This window comes from Pseudophryne corroboree, chromosome 2, assembly GCF_028390025.1.
Source record: "Pseudophryne corroboree isolate aPseCor3 chromosome 2, aPseCor3.hap2, whole genome shotgun sequence".
Taxonomy (NCBI): domain Eukaryota; kingdom Metazoa; phylum Chordata; class Amphibia; order Anura; family Myobatrachidae; genus Pseudophryne; species Pseudophryne corroboree.
In genome coordinates this window covers 603,329,079-603,345,001 of record NC_086445.1, presented here as the reverse complement: position 1 = coordinate 603,345,001, position 15,923 = coordinate 603,329,079, and the positions used below count along the sequence as shown (strand labels likewise).

Sequence of the window (15,923 nt, the reverse complement as noted above, 5' to 3'; positions counted from 1 at the left end):
CTCATCCAGCTCCTGTCTGTAATCCACTTCACGGGTTTTGCCTTTGATATGCCTGTGTGACAGGCCTCCAATTCCGGGCTGTACTCCAGTCGCCGGGCTTTATTTTACCTGGTGCCCGGTCACAGGTCCAGTTCCAGTTTGTGCATGTGCTCCAGTTCCGGGACTTGCAGCGTCTCCCCGCACTGAGAGCAGCCAGTGTCCGGGCTCTCCTTCCCGTCCGGATATCCCAGCCGAGTTTTCCCTGTGTGTGATTCTTGTGCAGGAAGCTGCCGGCCCGGCTCCCCCTGGTGCTCCAGACGCCGGGTCTTGCGGCCTCAGCCTCCCCCAATCCGGGACTCCCAGCTCCGCGCTTTGCGGCCTGTCTCTCCTCCTCCTCTCTCGGTAAAATGGCCTCTCCTCCTCCTCCTCTCTACCGCCTCGTGTCCGACTGAGCGGCTCCCCCTCCCCTCCTGCCCGCACCCAGCCCGACACCCGGGGGGGGAGGCCACCTCCGTCCCCACGCTCCTCACAGCGCTCCATGGCCGCACAGGTGGCACCGGCCTCCGGCCCCAGTCTTGGGGGAACCCCGCCCGCCGCCGCCGGTCCCGAATTGAAGAAGAGCCCGGGGGATCCCCCTCCCTCCTCGGTCGAGCCCCAAGCTGAGGTCCCGGCTCAGTCCCCGGCAGACTCCGACCCGCCCGAGGCGGCCAACGGAACCCGATCGGCCTCGACCTCGTCGCTGCAGGAGCCGGGAGATGCGCCCGCGGCCTCCGCCGCCTCCTCGCACCCGCCGGGGGGATTCGGCTTCTCCTCCTATAACCGGGGTGTCTTCCAGCCTGGCCCCGGCCTGGACTATCAGCCTCCCGGCGAGGCCTACAACTCCTACCCGGCCTACCCGAATCGGGCCTACCAGCCAGGATACCCCCCGCCTCGCCCGACTGCTTCCACAGGCAAGCCCCCGGCTCCGGCCTATCCCCCTCCGCCGCCGCGGTTTGGACCCGCGCAGCCGGCAGCCGCCACCCCGACCCTGAACCAGCTGCTGACAGCGCCCAGTCCCGGGCGGGGGTTCCCGGCCTACCCCGGGGGAGACTACTCGGAGCAGCACAAAGGACCTGAGGGCTATGCCGCCGGCTGGGCCGCAAGTCAGAGAGGGGTACACCCGCCCGGGAGCCCCGGCAGCAGCGGGCAGGGCATGCCCAGATCATCGCAGGTAACCAGCAGTGTATCGGGGGGGGGGAGGGGGAGGTCGCTCCCTGGGGCTGGGATTGGCATGCGGGGGCACGGGGAGGCTGCGGGGGGAGCTGGGCATCACTGCGGGGCTGGGATGGCTGTCCTGGGGCAGAGTTTTTTGGGGGGCGGGGGGAGCTGTGTCTCTCTCAGATCTTGGGGTAACAGATGTGGCAAATAGATGGGGGTGACTGTGCTGGAAGTGAGGGCAGCGTTGTGCAGGTACTGGGGTAGGGGGCTGCAGACAATGAGGGTAGGTGGCAGCGCCGCTGCTTCTGGGGCTCTAGGAGACTGTTCTACCCGGGACACGATTAAGCCCCCCTGATTACAATGGTTATTGAATAGGACAATGTGTGGAGTTGACAAGTGAATGTCACCAAGCTTGAAGGTTACTTCTGCATGGGAAAGGCAGTGGGGCTTTGTACTTTTTAATTTTGGTGAGATGATCATGTGAGATACATCTGTAGCATGTCAGTCTGAGCCTGTCCAGGAAAATCACACACCTACCATTAGAGCCTTGTAATGAATAGATTACTTAGGTTTATGTAAAGTGTGTAGTGATAGAAAAATATTAAATGCTGTTGGATTTTAGGGAGGGGGGGTGTTATTGTTAAAAATATGCATGGGGTGTGTATATATAGTGATTTGATTATCTAGAAGAGCTCTGAAAGGTCATTTTACCGTATTGTTGTAAATGGCTCCAGTGAAATAGGGTTTTTATTTGAACCCAATGTATTTTGTTTTGTATGCATCCTGTACATGGTTGCAGCATATCTATTCCTTTGTACTGTTTTTTTTTTTTTTTTGGTGTAAAATGCTTTATTGTACATGTATCCCTGGTGGTTGCACACTCAGCTCTGTTTTCTTGATTTAACATTTTCAAAAACTGTGCCCTTTCCAGCATGGATCTTTCTGGTCTGATTAATCCTACAAGAACTCAATTTCACTTACCGTATAACCAATACACATATCTCTTTCTCTCTCTCTCAGTTGAAAGTAATCAATCCAAAAGCAATGTACAATTGCATTTAAAGGGTTACTTTACGCAAATATAGTATTGATGCTAAAAATGATTTTCCTAATGAATAGTTACAGACTTGTGTATTCATGGTGGCTGGGATTCAAAAAGCAAATAAGGATCAGATACTGGGGGGGGGGGGGGGGTCTGAGGGTGTCTTGGTTTTTCTTTTCCAATTCCTCCCTCCCCCCCCCCCCACTAAACTTGCATGGTTTTGCCCTCCAAATGTCAGTATAAACTTTTTGTGATCTGATAAATATTGGAGTATGTACTTGACAGCTCATTCTCCCATAGAGGGTAATGATATCTGTAAAATATCGGGTCAGAATGAGTACTTTGTGTGAACGCAGCAGAATATTCGCAAGATGCTACCACATGAAAATAGTATGAGCGCACACTTGAGCTTTTCACGCTAGTAACAAATGGTGCTTAACCAGTCCTGTAAAGTGATTATTAATCACACTTATAACCTTTTGCTGATATCTACATACACTTGAGAAATAGGCAGCAGTTAAAATCATGGCATTAAAGAGATCTGCAGCAGAAATAAATACATTAATGGTGCAAATAACATTTTATTGTATTTAATATTTTAACAGCTTCCATAGTAACGTGATGTTTTGGAATTGGTGCACATATGGAAGACATTTCTGTAGGTGATACTGCCGTCTTACAACTGGAACACAATGCCGGCAACCTGCTTTGTATAAATTATATACTGGCATAGCTAAACTTAGCACTTGAACCCTTGGTTGCCTCAAAACACCAGAGAATTGTGTGCAGCCCAAAGAAGGCTTCATAATGCCTTGTGAAATGATTTCCTGGTTAATGCTAGTAGAAAACACAGTTAACCAAAAGGAAGCTCAGGGGCGGGCTTTACTGTGTGTTGTCATTTTGCCTCACTAGTGTTCCTTCTGTACCTGTCGGATTATCTATATGTGGCACATCTGAAGGATATTAATCTACTATTATTATTATTATTTACATTGTTGTTGTAATGTTGAACTACTCGAGTTGGTGGTCGGCAGCACTCTGGGTCTGTTTGCTATTGTTTCTAGGCCCCCAACCTTCATTACCTGTTTGCCCATGATAGCATTGACATTTCAGATTGAAAGATGACTGGAAGAATGTAACTTTTTCCCCAGTCATACACAAGCTGGAGTGCTTATTACATTAGCTTTTGTTGAAATAATAATTTCAGTCACACAATAAGCAGACTGGCAGTCTAATTTGTTGCCTGTACTTTCTAGTAGTATGTAATAAAACGTAAAAACCACTCTTCTAATAGAATGTTACGGACCTAGAATATAAGTAAATGGTTGACTTAATTACAGTTTAAGCGACACATCTTCACACTCTTGTCCTTGCTACTCCTGGAGGTGCACATGAAAGTGAGCAGATTGCTCAGCATAACAGTGATAACGGGCATCATTCAGTTGTCGTACTAGCGCCCTGCCAGCAGCTATTCAGTTGTTTCTGCCAATGGGCGCAATAACATCATTGTGGCTTGCTACCCTCTGGGATGACCAGCTGATATGAGTGAAAATTCTAAACTGGACTTTTTGCATCGTGCCCATTAGTTTAGATGGGTTTATCTGCTTTACATGGCTAAACCCAACGCGATAAAAAAAACAATTGAATATTGCCTCGCAATCTCCTGTCACATGAGATGGGAGAATCGGCGCCATATAACTTGCATTCCTTCCATAGTGCGCATCTGGACATTGCATGGTGGAGAATCGAATTTGGGGAGTAATGTTCTACTTGGAACACAGTGGGCGAGATTCCAATGTTTTTTTTACCGTCAGCAGCCATTAGATGGCGTTGAATGGAGCTATTCTAATGTAGCACTGTTTGGGCACGATTGGCTGCCGGCATTTACATTTCGGCTCGCATCCGCTGTGTGTGGCGAGTTGAAATGTGTGAAAAGTGATCCGTTGCACTTTTCCCGAACGTGCCTATTAGTTTAGTCTGGGTTAGCGCTTTAAACTCGACACTAATGGGCGCAATTGGCAAACTCATTTTGTATATCCCCCCCCCCCCCCCCCCCCTGCGATATCCCGTCACTTTTAGACTGGAAATCAGGAACGATAACATTTGAATTTCCTTAAGTTTGTACCCAGTTGATGTATTTTGCTTTCTCTTTAAACCTAAGTGCTATATACATTTAATTTTACAATATACACTTTCCCCTATCAATATACACTTTCCCCTATTAGATAGGAATTCTCCCCCCTTTACATGGTCCCCCTAAATTGGTAGTGGCAAGTCATGTTTTTATTTTATTTTAAATGCTATATTCGCAGGCGTATGTCAATATTTAGGTGCATTAATCTGATTCCCTAATCAAGGAAATACCTAAATAAAATGGCGTAAAGTTCTATGCACAATGAAATATGGGAATGAGAATTTATTGAAATACTTTTAATGTGAAGGATTGATTGCTGTCTTATCAGGTATGGCTGAGCTGTAAATGTATACATCCACCTGACTATTTCCCCAATGCAGATGATTGGCGATTTGATTGTGAATCTGCAAAATACAGCATGTTAAAAATCGCTGACGTGCTGATTCTGATCACTTTTAGGTCGGAATCAGTGAATCGAGGATTTCCAACATGTTGGATTTTGCTGTTGACCCGACCCCGTCATCGGCAAAACGAGAGATTGCCCAAGTTGATGTTCGATGTATGGGCCCCATAAAGGTATGTCAGAAGTAGGAAATCAGAATCCATCCCAAATAGACTTGTCCTAGTAATTACTAACTAGCTTCTTCAGAACCTTTTATCATATATCTGCTAGAATATATAAATGACATGAAGATCTTTTTTCCTATTTGGATTGCTATGAGATCACTTATGATGCGCTCTGTGGTGGAATGATTTACTGACCATGAAGATCACTTCATTTGTTTCAAAATTAATCTCCTTGGGGGGAATTCAATTTCCTGGTATTAATGCAATGTGCTGTCCCTCCCACCTCAAGCTTTCAATGTCGGGTACTACAACAACTAGCTGACATCTTCGCAGCCAAGCATTGTACCGCTGTCCAGAGGCATATCGCAAAAGCTGCTTCCTGTTTGAGGGAAATGTAATGAGTTTTGCCACAGGTCATAATTTGGCAATTGTTTTGTTCCTTTATGAGGGACTAGGAATAGTGGTCGTCTTATTATACAATAAAAAAATGTATTTGAAGTTTTCTGATTGCCTTTGCCCTTCATAAAAACAAGCAATATTTTAAAGTATGCTTTATTTCTATAGCACCTTCCTACTGTTTAGAAAAACGACTGATGCCGGGTACACACTAGCCAATATTCTTCATGAGCCATATTGTCAGTGTTTGCCCTTGAACTCCCGGGCAAATGACAGTGCATACACACTGAATGATATCGCTAACTATATCATTCAGTGACGTCATCCTGCCACAACCCCGAAAATGCAGTTTCTGACGTTATCAGATTGCTCTGCATGTTTGGTCAATGGGCGATCTAGTGAATGAGCCACGGGAGCGCATATCGCTAACGATATTGTGCGCACCCATTGGACAATTATTGCAACGATGTATTGTTACTGTCCACATCGTTCAAAAAATTGTCTAGTGTGTACCCAACTTGAGAATCTGTCTTCATTTGTCCTGTGTCATGAAGCTTGCGGCCTCTTATACCCCTTTTCCACTAGCTGTTTTTACCCGTGTTTTTGCACGGGGGCGCGCATCGACACAGGTTTTTAGTAGAGATGAGCGGATTCGGTTTTACTCGGATTTACTCGGTTCTCAAAACGGCATCTTATTGGCTCACTGATGTCACGTGTTTTGGATAGCCAATCGGATGCCGCTTTGAGAACCGAGTAAAACCGAATCCGCTCATCTCTAGTTTTTAGTAGGTGGAAACGGGTCAACACGGGTTGAGTGACCCGGGAATCCTACCCGGCTATTTACCTGGGTAGAACACTGTAATGACACGGATAACGGTGCAGTGGAAACGATCATTACACGTGTTTTCAGACCCGAGTAACGCTCTGAGACGCTGATTGGTGCTTCTGGGGCACTGGAAGATGATGTCATCCCTGGGAGACACGCTGGGCACATGCAGGCACCGCAGCAGCAAACAAACGCGGATGCACATCTATTGCAGCAGCTACAACACTACGCTGGGCACATGCAGGCATTGAGGCAGCTTGCAAACAAAACACTCTGAAGTCACGCTGGGTACATACAGATATTTTTATTGCAGCAGCTTCCAAACAGACAATATACAGCAGCAGAAGCTCCAGCACAGCAACATGGCTAGCAATGCTGTGAGCAGGCCCCACCCCTCCCTTTTTGTCCTTTTGATGACATCATCTTGATGAGACAGTAAAAAGTCCATTTGTAATGACAGCAATAGGCTTTTACAGAGCTTACCCGGGTTAGGTGGAAACAGATCAGACACGGGAATAACCCGTGTCGAAGTGTAGTGGAAACAAGGTGGCCGACACGGGTTGTAGCCGTGTTAAACATCCCGGCTCGGACACGGTACTTAGGTGGAAAAGGGGTATTATTTAGAGACAACAATTTCTCAAGTTTTGAAGCTTTTGTGGAATTAGTCTTGCTGGGCAACCTTGTAGAAGTAGCATAACTTGTACTTCCCTTAAAATGTAACCTTATACCATATCCAGACTCCATTTTACTTGTGCCAAATAAAATTTTTGAATGAACATTGCCCGAAGACTGTCTATTGACTAATTCCATATTTTTCCACCATCATTTATTACAGTTGTTCAATATTCCTAAGTAAAGAATTCTGTAAACACTATAATGACGGTTCAATTTTTTTTGCATCTGTTCTTCAGTCTAAAGCGATAGTAAAATGTTTTTTTTTGTGTTTTTGTCGCGCCCAAACAGACCAGGTTTAACAGCATAAAGGGACCGATTCAATTGTTTTTTGGCCTCTGAAGTAATAGGACTTTTTAGACGCCAAAACAATTGTCACAATTGAGTTGTGTTTGGGTGCCCATGGATGTCGTGCCCAAACAGACTGGGGTCAGTCGTCTAAAACGGCTAATTCAGTCTAAGCTCTCTGCTTTGGGCATCCAAGCTCCTGTTTGGACCCCCAAAGTGCCCAGTTTCAACACATTTTTATTTAATTTTTTTTTCTCGCACCACAGGAGGTGCGAGAAGAAGTACTCCGCTGCCGCTGGGCGCCCAAACGTCAGAACAGTTGAATTGCTGTTGCTGGGTGTCCTCTAGTTGCGGCGAAGGAAAACATTTGATTCGGCCCCAAAGTGTCTAAACGAATGGGTGCTACACAAAGTGCTGTTTGGACGCCCAGACAGCCTACTTTTTGTACATTTCAGCTCGCAACCTTGGGAGGCTGCGAGCTGGAATATGTGCATCGATGGCTATTCATGCCTGAACGGAGCAACAATTGGATTGCTTCAGGTGCCCTTTAACTAGCGTGGCCACAAAAAACAATTTGATATTTATTTTTTTTATAGGGATAATATCACCACAAGGGAATCGCAGCGCCCAATTACAGAGTACATAAACAAATGAGCATAAAATGAAAAAACACTTAGTTTGAGACAATCTAGGACAAGTACAAGGTATATACTGAAAAACAAGCGATTAGGTGCCATCAAAGGGAGTATTGTGTATAAGATAGTGTAAGAAAGGAAAGGCACTTGAGGGGCGAAGGTCCTGCTCCTGCTAGCTCACAATGTAAAAGGTGAAGGGCTAACGGACCAATGTGACGCAGAATCTCCCAGTATATTATGGTGTGACTGTCAATGCGGAGCTGTTGCTTATGGAGATTTGTCTGCCAGGGCAATGAAATTGTCCAGTCAAACAAAAAGTATGTTGAAAGCTTCTGTACATTTGGAAAGTGATCTAATAAAATATTTTTGCTATCTTTTAGAACCGCAATCTACATTGCAACTTTAAAGAACTGTGTTTTTTTTTTTTTTTTGGCTTGTTTTTTACTGTAACTTGTTGGGCTGCAGTGCAAATGTAAAAAAACTGAACACTGGTCAATTACGGTCAAGATCTTGAAAGTTTTACAGGTATACTTAGATAATGGAGACTATTCAGTCCCCTTGTTACTTTGATTTTGTTTAATGTTCCGTTGTCTCCACTCATTGGTTATTGATCACTAGGTGCAGGCATGAATATCTTTCTCATTGGACACGGATGTATGGAGTCGTTTTTAATTTTCCTAAATCTAGGGTGCTGTTGGAGTTAATTTCTATGCTCCACTGTGTGCGTATCCGCCATAAATGGTACCCAGAACATCACAAGTTTTTCAGCATATTTTAATGTATTCAGTTAATGTCTTATCTCTGAAGTTATGTTGCAGTACTCGGTAAGATTTTGTATGTAATAACTTTCCTTAGATACCACTATTGTCATTGTACCATGCTTCCCTCTTGTCATATACTGTATATCCTATTTATCGCCCAAAACTAAAATTGTTCAGTATGGAGTTGGGAAAGATCAGTGAACTACACATACACTTGGTGGGCTCGATCTGCACTCTAGAGTCGTGCGCCTCTTCTAGATGGCAAATGTCCTTGATAATGCTTCAGCAGACTGTCCTGAAGATGTCGAAGTTTGGTCAGGGAAGATGAGTAATAATTTGATCTTCAGGGCAAAATCAATTGCTTTGGGCGTCTAAAATCCCTAAACGGGACAGTTTAGATGCCTAAACAATTGTCACAATTCATTTGATGTTTGGACCCCCATGCATGTCGCCCCCAAACAGATAGGGTTTAGCCGTGTAAAACAGCTAAACCCCTCTAAAGTCCCGGTTTGGGCATCCAAACTCTGGTTTGGACGCTCAAAGTGCACGCCTCGCACCTCAGTAGGCTGCCAGAAGAAATGTCATCCCCTTGGCTACTGGGCATCTAAACGGAGCAACAATTGAATTGCTCTGTTTTGCGCTCCCTAGTGGTAGCTGTGGAATAAAACAATTGAATTTGCTCCTTTTGACTAAAAAAAATATTTGAGTCCAGTTATTTATTTTTTTTATTTTATTTTTTCCAAGCAGTTTATTTACTATTCAGGTAATAGATGTATGTATTTGGATCCTGTAGGTCCTTGTGTTAATGGTTTTGTGGACAAGCCCCCTTATTCCATATGACTCCCTGAGCGTCTTTTAATACCAGAAAACACTGGTATTAAAAGTTAATTTCTACAGAAGCTAAATAGACACTGCTCAAAAAAATAAAGGGATCACTTAAAGAACACAATGTAACTCCAAGTCAGTCACACTTCTGTGAAATCAAACTGTCCACTTAGGAAGCAACACTGATTGACAATCAATTTCACATGCTGTTGTGCAAATGGAATAGACAACAGGTGGAAATTATAGGCAATTAGCAAGACACCCCCCCCCCCATATAAAGGAGTTGTTCTGCAGGTGGTGACCACAGACCACTTCTCAGCTCCTATGCTTTCTGGCTGATGTTTTGGTCACTTTTGGAAGCTGGCGGTGCTTCCACTCTAGTGGTAGCATGAGACGGAGTCTACAACCCACACAAGTGGCTCAGGTAGTGCAGCTCATCCAGGATGGCACATCAGTGCGAGCTGTGGCAAGAAGGTTTGCTGTGTCTGTCAGCGTAGTGTCCAGAGCATGGAGGCGCCACCAGGAGACAGGCCAGTACATCAGGAGACCGTAGGAGGGCAACAACCCATCAGCAGGACCGCTACCTCCGCTTTTGTGCAAGGAGGAACAGGAGGAGCACTGCAAAATGACCTCCAGCAAGCCACAAATGTACATGTCTACTCAAACGATCAGAAACAGACTCCATGAGGGTGGTATGAGGGCCGACGTCCACAGGTGGGGGTTGTGCTTACAGCCCAACACTGTGCAGGACGTTTGGCATTTGCCAGAGAACACCAAGATTGGCAAATTCGCCACTGGCGCCCTGTGCTCTTCACAGATGAAAGCAGGTTCTCACTGAGCACATGTGACAGAGAGACGCCAAGGAGCACGTTCTGCTGCCTGCAACATCCTCCAGCATGACCGGTTTGGCAGTGGGTCAGTAATGGTGTGGGGTGGCATTTCTTTGGGGGACCGCACAGCCCTCCATGAGGTAGCCTGACTGCCATTAGGTACCGAGATGAGATCCTCAGACCCCTTGTGAGACCATATGCTGGTGCAGTTGGCCCTGGGTTCCTCCTAATGCAAGATAATGCTAGACCTCATGTGGCTGGAGTGTGTCAGCAGTTCCTGCAAGACGAAGGCATTGATGCTATGGACTGGCCCGCCTGTTCCCCAGACCTGAATCCAATTGAGCACATCTGGGACATCATGTCTCACTCCATCCACCAACACCACGTTGCACCACAGACTGTCCAGGAGTTTGCGGATGCTTTAGTCCAGGTCTGGGAGGAGATCCCTCAGGAGACCATCCGCCACCTCATCAGGAGCATGCCCAGGCATTGTAGGGAGGTCATACAGGCACGTGGAGGCCACACACACTACTGAGCCTCATTTTGACTTGTTTTAAGGACATTACATCAAAGTTGGATCAGCCTGTAGTGTGTGTTTCCACTTTAATTTTGAGTGTGACTCCAAATCCAGACTTCCATGGGTTAATAAATTTGATTTCTCTATCGTCCTAGTGGATGCTGGGGTTCCTGAAAGGACCATGGGGAATAGCGGCTCCGCAGGAGACAGGGCACAAAAAGCAAAGCTTTAGGATCAGGTGGCGTGCACTGGCTCCTCCCCCCATGACCCTCCTCCAAGCCAGTTAGATTTTGTGCCCGGCCGAGAAGGGTGCAATTCTAGGTGGCTCTCATAAAGAGCTGCTTAGAGAGTTTAGCTTAGGTTTTTTATTTTACAGTGATTCCTGCTGGCAACAGGATCACTGCAACGAGGGACAGAGGGGAGAAGAAGTGAACTCACCTGCGTGCAGGATGGATTGGCTTCTTGGCTACTGGACATGAAGCTCCAGAGGGACGATCACAGGTACAGCCTGGATGGTCACCGGAGCCACGCCGCCGGCCCCCTCACAGATGCTGAAGCAAGAAGAGGTCCAGAATCGGCGGCTGAAGACTCCTGCAGTCTTCTTAAGGTAGCGCACAGCACTGCAGCTGTGCGCCATTTTCCTCTCAGCACACTTCACACGGCAGTCACTGAGGGTGCAGGGCGCTGGGGGGGGGCGCCCTGGGAGGCAAATGAAAACCTTTAAAAAGGCTAAAAATACCTCACATATAGCCCCAGAGGCTATATGGAGATATTTACCCCTGCCTAAATGTACTAAATAGCGGGAGACGAGCCCGCCGGAAAAGGGGCGGGGCCTATCTCCTCAGCACACGGCGCCATTTTCTGTCACAGCTCCGCTGGTCAGGAAGGCTCCCAGGTCTCTCCCCTGCACTGCACTACAGAAACAGGGTATAACAGAGAGGGGGGGCAAAATAAATGGCTATATATATATATATTAATATAAAAGCAGCTATAAGGGAGCACTTAATCATAAGGCTATCCCTGTCATATATAGCGCTTTTTGGTGTGTGCTGGCAGACTCTCCCTCTGTCTCCCCAAAGGGCTAGTGGGTCCTGTCTTCGTATAGAGCATTCCCTGTGTGTCTGCTGTGTGTCGGTACGTGTGTGTCGACATGTATGAGGACGATATTGGCGTGGAGGCGGAGCAATTGCCTGTAATGGTGATGTCACTCTCTAGGGAGTCGACACCGGAATGGATGGCTTATTTAGGAAATTACGTGATAATGTCAACACGCTGCAAAGTCGGTTGACGACATGAGAGGGCTGACAAACAATTAGTACGGTCCAGACGTCTCAAAAACACCGTCAAGGGTTTTTAAAACGCCCGTTTACTTTAGTCGGTCGACACAGACACAGACAGGGACACTGAATCCAGTGTCGACGGTGAATAAACAAACGTATTCCTTATTAGGGCCACACGTTAAAGGCAATGAAGGAGGTGTTACGTATTTCTGATACTACAAGTACCACAAAAGAGGGTATTATGTGGGATGTGAAAAAACTACCATAGTTTTTCCTGAATCAGATAAATTAAATAAAGTGTGTGATGATGCGTGGGTTCCCCCCGATAGAAAATTATGGGCGGTATACCCTTTCCCGCCAGAAGTTAGGGCGCGTTGGGAAACACCCCTTAAGGTGGATAAGGCGCTCACACGCTTATCAAAACAAGTGGCGGTACCGTCTATAGATAGGGCCGTCCTCAAGGACCAGCTGACAAGGCTGGAAAATATAATAAAAAGTATATACACACATACTGGTGTTATACTGCGGCCAGCGATCGCCTCAGCCTGGATGTGCAGAGCTAGGGTGGCTTGGTCGGATTCCCTGACTAAAAATATTGATACCCTTGACAGGGACAGTATTTTATTGACTATAGAGCATTTCTATATATGCGAGATGCACAGAGGGATATTTGCACTCTGGCATCATGAATAAACGCGATGTCCATAACTGCCAGAAGATGTTATGGACACGACAGTGGTCAGGTGATGCAGATTCCAAACGGCACAGTATGGCCATATAAAGGAAGAGGACTTGTTTGGGGTCGGTCCATCGGACCTGGTGGTCACGGCAACTGCTGGAAAATCCACCGTTTTTTACCCTAAGTCACATCTCTGCAGAAAAAGACACCGTCTTTTCAGCCTCAGTCCTCTCGTCCCTATAAGATCATATCTGCCCAGGGATAGAGGAAAGGGAAGAAGACTGCAGCAGGCAGCCCATTCCCAGGAACAGAAGCGTTCCACCGCGTCTGACAAGTTCTCAGCATGGCGCTGAGACCGTACAGGACCCCTGGATCCTACAAGTAGTATCCCGGGGGTACAGATGGGAATGTCGAGACGTTTCCCCTTCGCAGGCTCCTGAAGTCTGCTTTACCAAGTCTCCCTCCGACAAGGAGGTAGTATGGGAAAAAATTCACAAGCTGTATTCCCAGCAGGTGATAATTAAATTACCCCTCCTACTACAGAAAAGGGGTATTATTCCACACTATATTGTGGTACTGAAGCCAGAAGGCTAGGTGAGACTTATTCTAAAAATTTTTTTTTGAACACTTACAAAGGTTCAAATTAAGAGGAAGTCACTCAGAGCAGTGATAACGAACCAGGAAGAAGGGGACTATATAGTGTCCCGGGACATCAGGGATGCTTACCTCTATGTCCCAAATTTGCCCTTCTCACTAAGGGTACCTCAGGTTCGTGGTGCAGAACTGTCACTATCAGTTTCAGACGCTGCCGTTTGGATTGTCCACGGCACCCCGGGGTCTTTACCAAGGTAATGGCCGAAATGATGATTCTTCTTCGAAGAAAAGGCGTCTTAATTATCCCTTACTTGGACGATCTCCTGATAGGGGCATAGTCCAGGGAACAGTTGGAGGTCGGAGTAGCACTATCTCGGATACTGCTACAATCAGCACGGGTGGATTCTAAATATTCCAAAATCGCAGCTGATCCCGACGACACGTCTGCTGTGCCTAGGGATGATTCTGGACACAGTCCAGAAAAAGGTGTTTCTCCCGGAAGAGAAAGCCAGGGAGTTATCCGAGCAAGTCAGGAACCTCCTAAAAACAGTGCATCATTGCACAAGGGTCCTGGTAAAAATGGTGGCTTCCTACGAAGCAATTCCATTCGGCAGATTTCACGTAAGAACTTTTCAGTGGGATCTGCTGGACAAATGGTCCGGATCGCATCTTCAGATGCATCAGCGGATAACCCAATATCCAAGGACAAGGGTGTCTCTCCTGTGGTGGTTATAGAGTGCTCATCTTCTAGAGGGCCGCAGATTCGGCATTCAGGATTGGATGCTGGTAACCACGGAGCCCAGCCTGAGAGGCTGGGGAGCAGTCACACAAGGGAAAAATTTCCAGGGAGTGTGATCAAGTATGGAGACTTTTCTCCACATAAATATACTGGAGCTAAGGGTAAATTTATAATGCTCTAAGCTTAGCAAGACCTCTGCTTCAAGGTCAGCCGGTATTGATCCAGTGGGAAAAACATCACGGCAGTCGCCCACGTAAACAGACAGGGCGACACAAGAAGCAGGAGGGCAATGGCAGAAACTGCAAGGACTTTTCGCTGGGCGGAAAATCATGTGATAACACTGTCAGCAGTTTTTCATCCCGGGAATGGAAACTGGGAAGCAGACTTCCTCAAACCTCCACCCGGGAGAGTGGAAACTTCATTGAGAAGTTTTTTCCACATGATTGTAAACCGTTGGGAAATACCAAAGGTGGACATGATGGCGTCCCGTCTGAACAAAAAACGGGACAGGTATTGCGCCAGGTCAAGAGACTCTCGGGCAATAGATGTGGACGTTCTGGTAACACCGTGGGTGTACCAGTCGGTGTATGTGTTCCCTCCTCTGCTTCTCATACCTAAGGTGCTGAGAATTATAAGACGTAGAGGAGTAAGAACTATACTCATGGCTCCGGATTGGCCAAGAAGGACTTGGTACCCGGAACTTCAAGAGATGCTTACAGAGGTCTTATGGCCTCTGCCGCTAAGAAGGGACTTGCTTCAGCAAGTACCATGTCTGTTCCAAGACTTACCGCAGCTGCGTTTGTCGGCATGGCGATGGAAAGCCGGATCCTAAGGGAAAAAAGGCATTCCGGAAGAGGTCATTCCTACCCTGGTCAAAGCCAGAAAGGAGGTGACCGCACAACATTATCACCACGTGTGGCGAAAATATGTTGCGTGGTGTGAGGCCAGGAAGGCCCCACAAAGAAATTTCAACTCGGTCGTTTCCTGCATTTCCTGCAAACAGGAGTGTCTATGGGCCTCAAATTGGGGTCCATTAAGGTTCAAATTCGGCCCTGTAAATTTTCTTCCAGAAAGAATTGGCTTCAGTTCCTGAAGTCCAGAAGTTTGTCAAGGGAGTATTGCATATACAAACCCCTTTTTTGTGCCTCCAGTGGCACTGTGGGATCTCAACGTAGTTCTGGGATTCCTCAAATCACATTGGTTTAAAACCAGTCAAATATGTGGATTTGAAGCATCTCACATAAAAAGTGACCATGCTCTTGGCCCTGGCCTGGACCAGGCGAGTGTCAAATTGGTGGTTTTTTCTCAAAAAAGCCCATATCTGTTTGTCCATTCGGACAGGGCAGAGCTGCGGACTCGTCCCCAGTTCTCTCCCTAAGGTGGTGTCAGTGTTTCACCTGAACCAGCTTATTGTGGTGCCTTGCACCTACTAGGGACTTGGAGGACTCCAAGTTGCTAGAAGTTGTCAGGGCCCTGAAAATATGTTCCAGGACAGCTGGAGTCAGAAAATCTGACTCGCTGTTTATACTGTATGCACCCAACAAGTTGGGTGCGCCTGCTTCTAAGCAGTCGATTGCTCGTTGGATTTGTAACACAATTCAACTTGCACATTCTGAGGCAGGCCTGCCACAGTCTAAATCGGTTAAGGCCCATTCCACAAGGAAGGTGGGCTCATCTTGGGCGGCTGCCCGAGAGGTCTCTGCATTACAACTCTGCCGAGCAGATACGTGGTCAGGGGAGAACACGTTTGTAAAATTCTACAAATTTGATATCCTGGCAAAAGAGGACCTGGAGTTCTCTCATTCGGTGCTGCAGAGTCATCCGCACTCTCCCGCCCGTTTGGGAGCTTTGGTATAATCCCCATGGTCCTTTCAGGAACCCCAGCATCCACTAGGACGATAGAGAAAATAAGAATTTACTTACCGATAATTCTATTTCTCGGAGTCCGTAGTGGATGCTGGG

General features: G+C 46.8%; 1 protein-coding gene across 4 annotated transcripts in view; it reads left to right on the top strand.

Annotated features, from left to right (window-relative positions):
- Positions 1-517: 517 nt before the first annotated feature.
- Positions 518-15,923, top strand: part of ARID1A (AT-rich interaction domain 1A) — a 153,452-nt gene continuing 138,046 nt past the window's right edge. For 2 of the 4 annotated variants that reach the window (XM_063954713.1, XM_063954712.1), the window contains exons 1-2: positions 518-1,189; positions 4,812-4,928. In XM_063954713.1, the coding sequence (XP_063810783.1) occupies positions 518-1,189; positions 4,812-4,928 (789 nt within the window). The remainder of the gene's footprint in view (positions 1,190-4,811; positions 4,929-15,923) is intronic. The other 2 variants (XM_063954715.1, XM_063954714.1) reach the window with 1 other exon arrangement.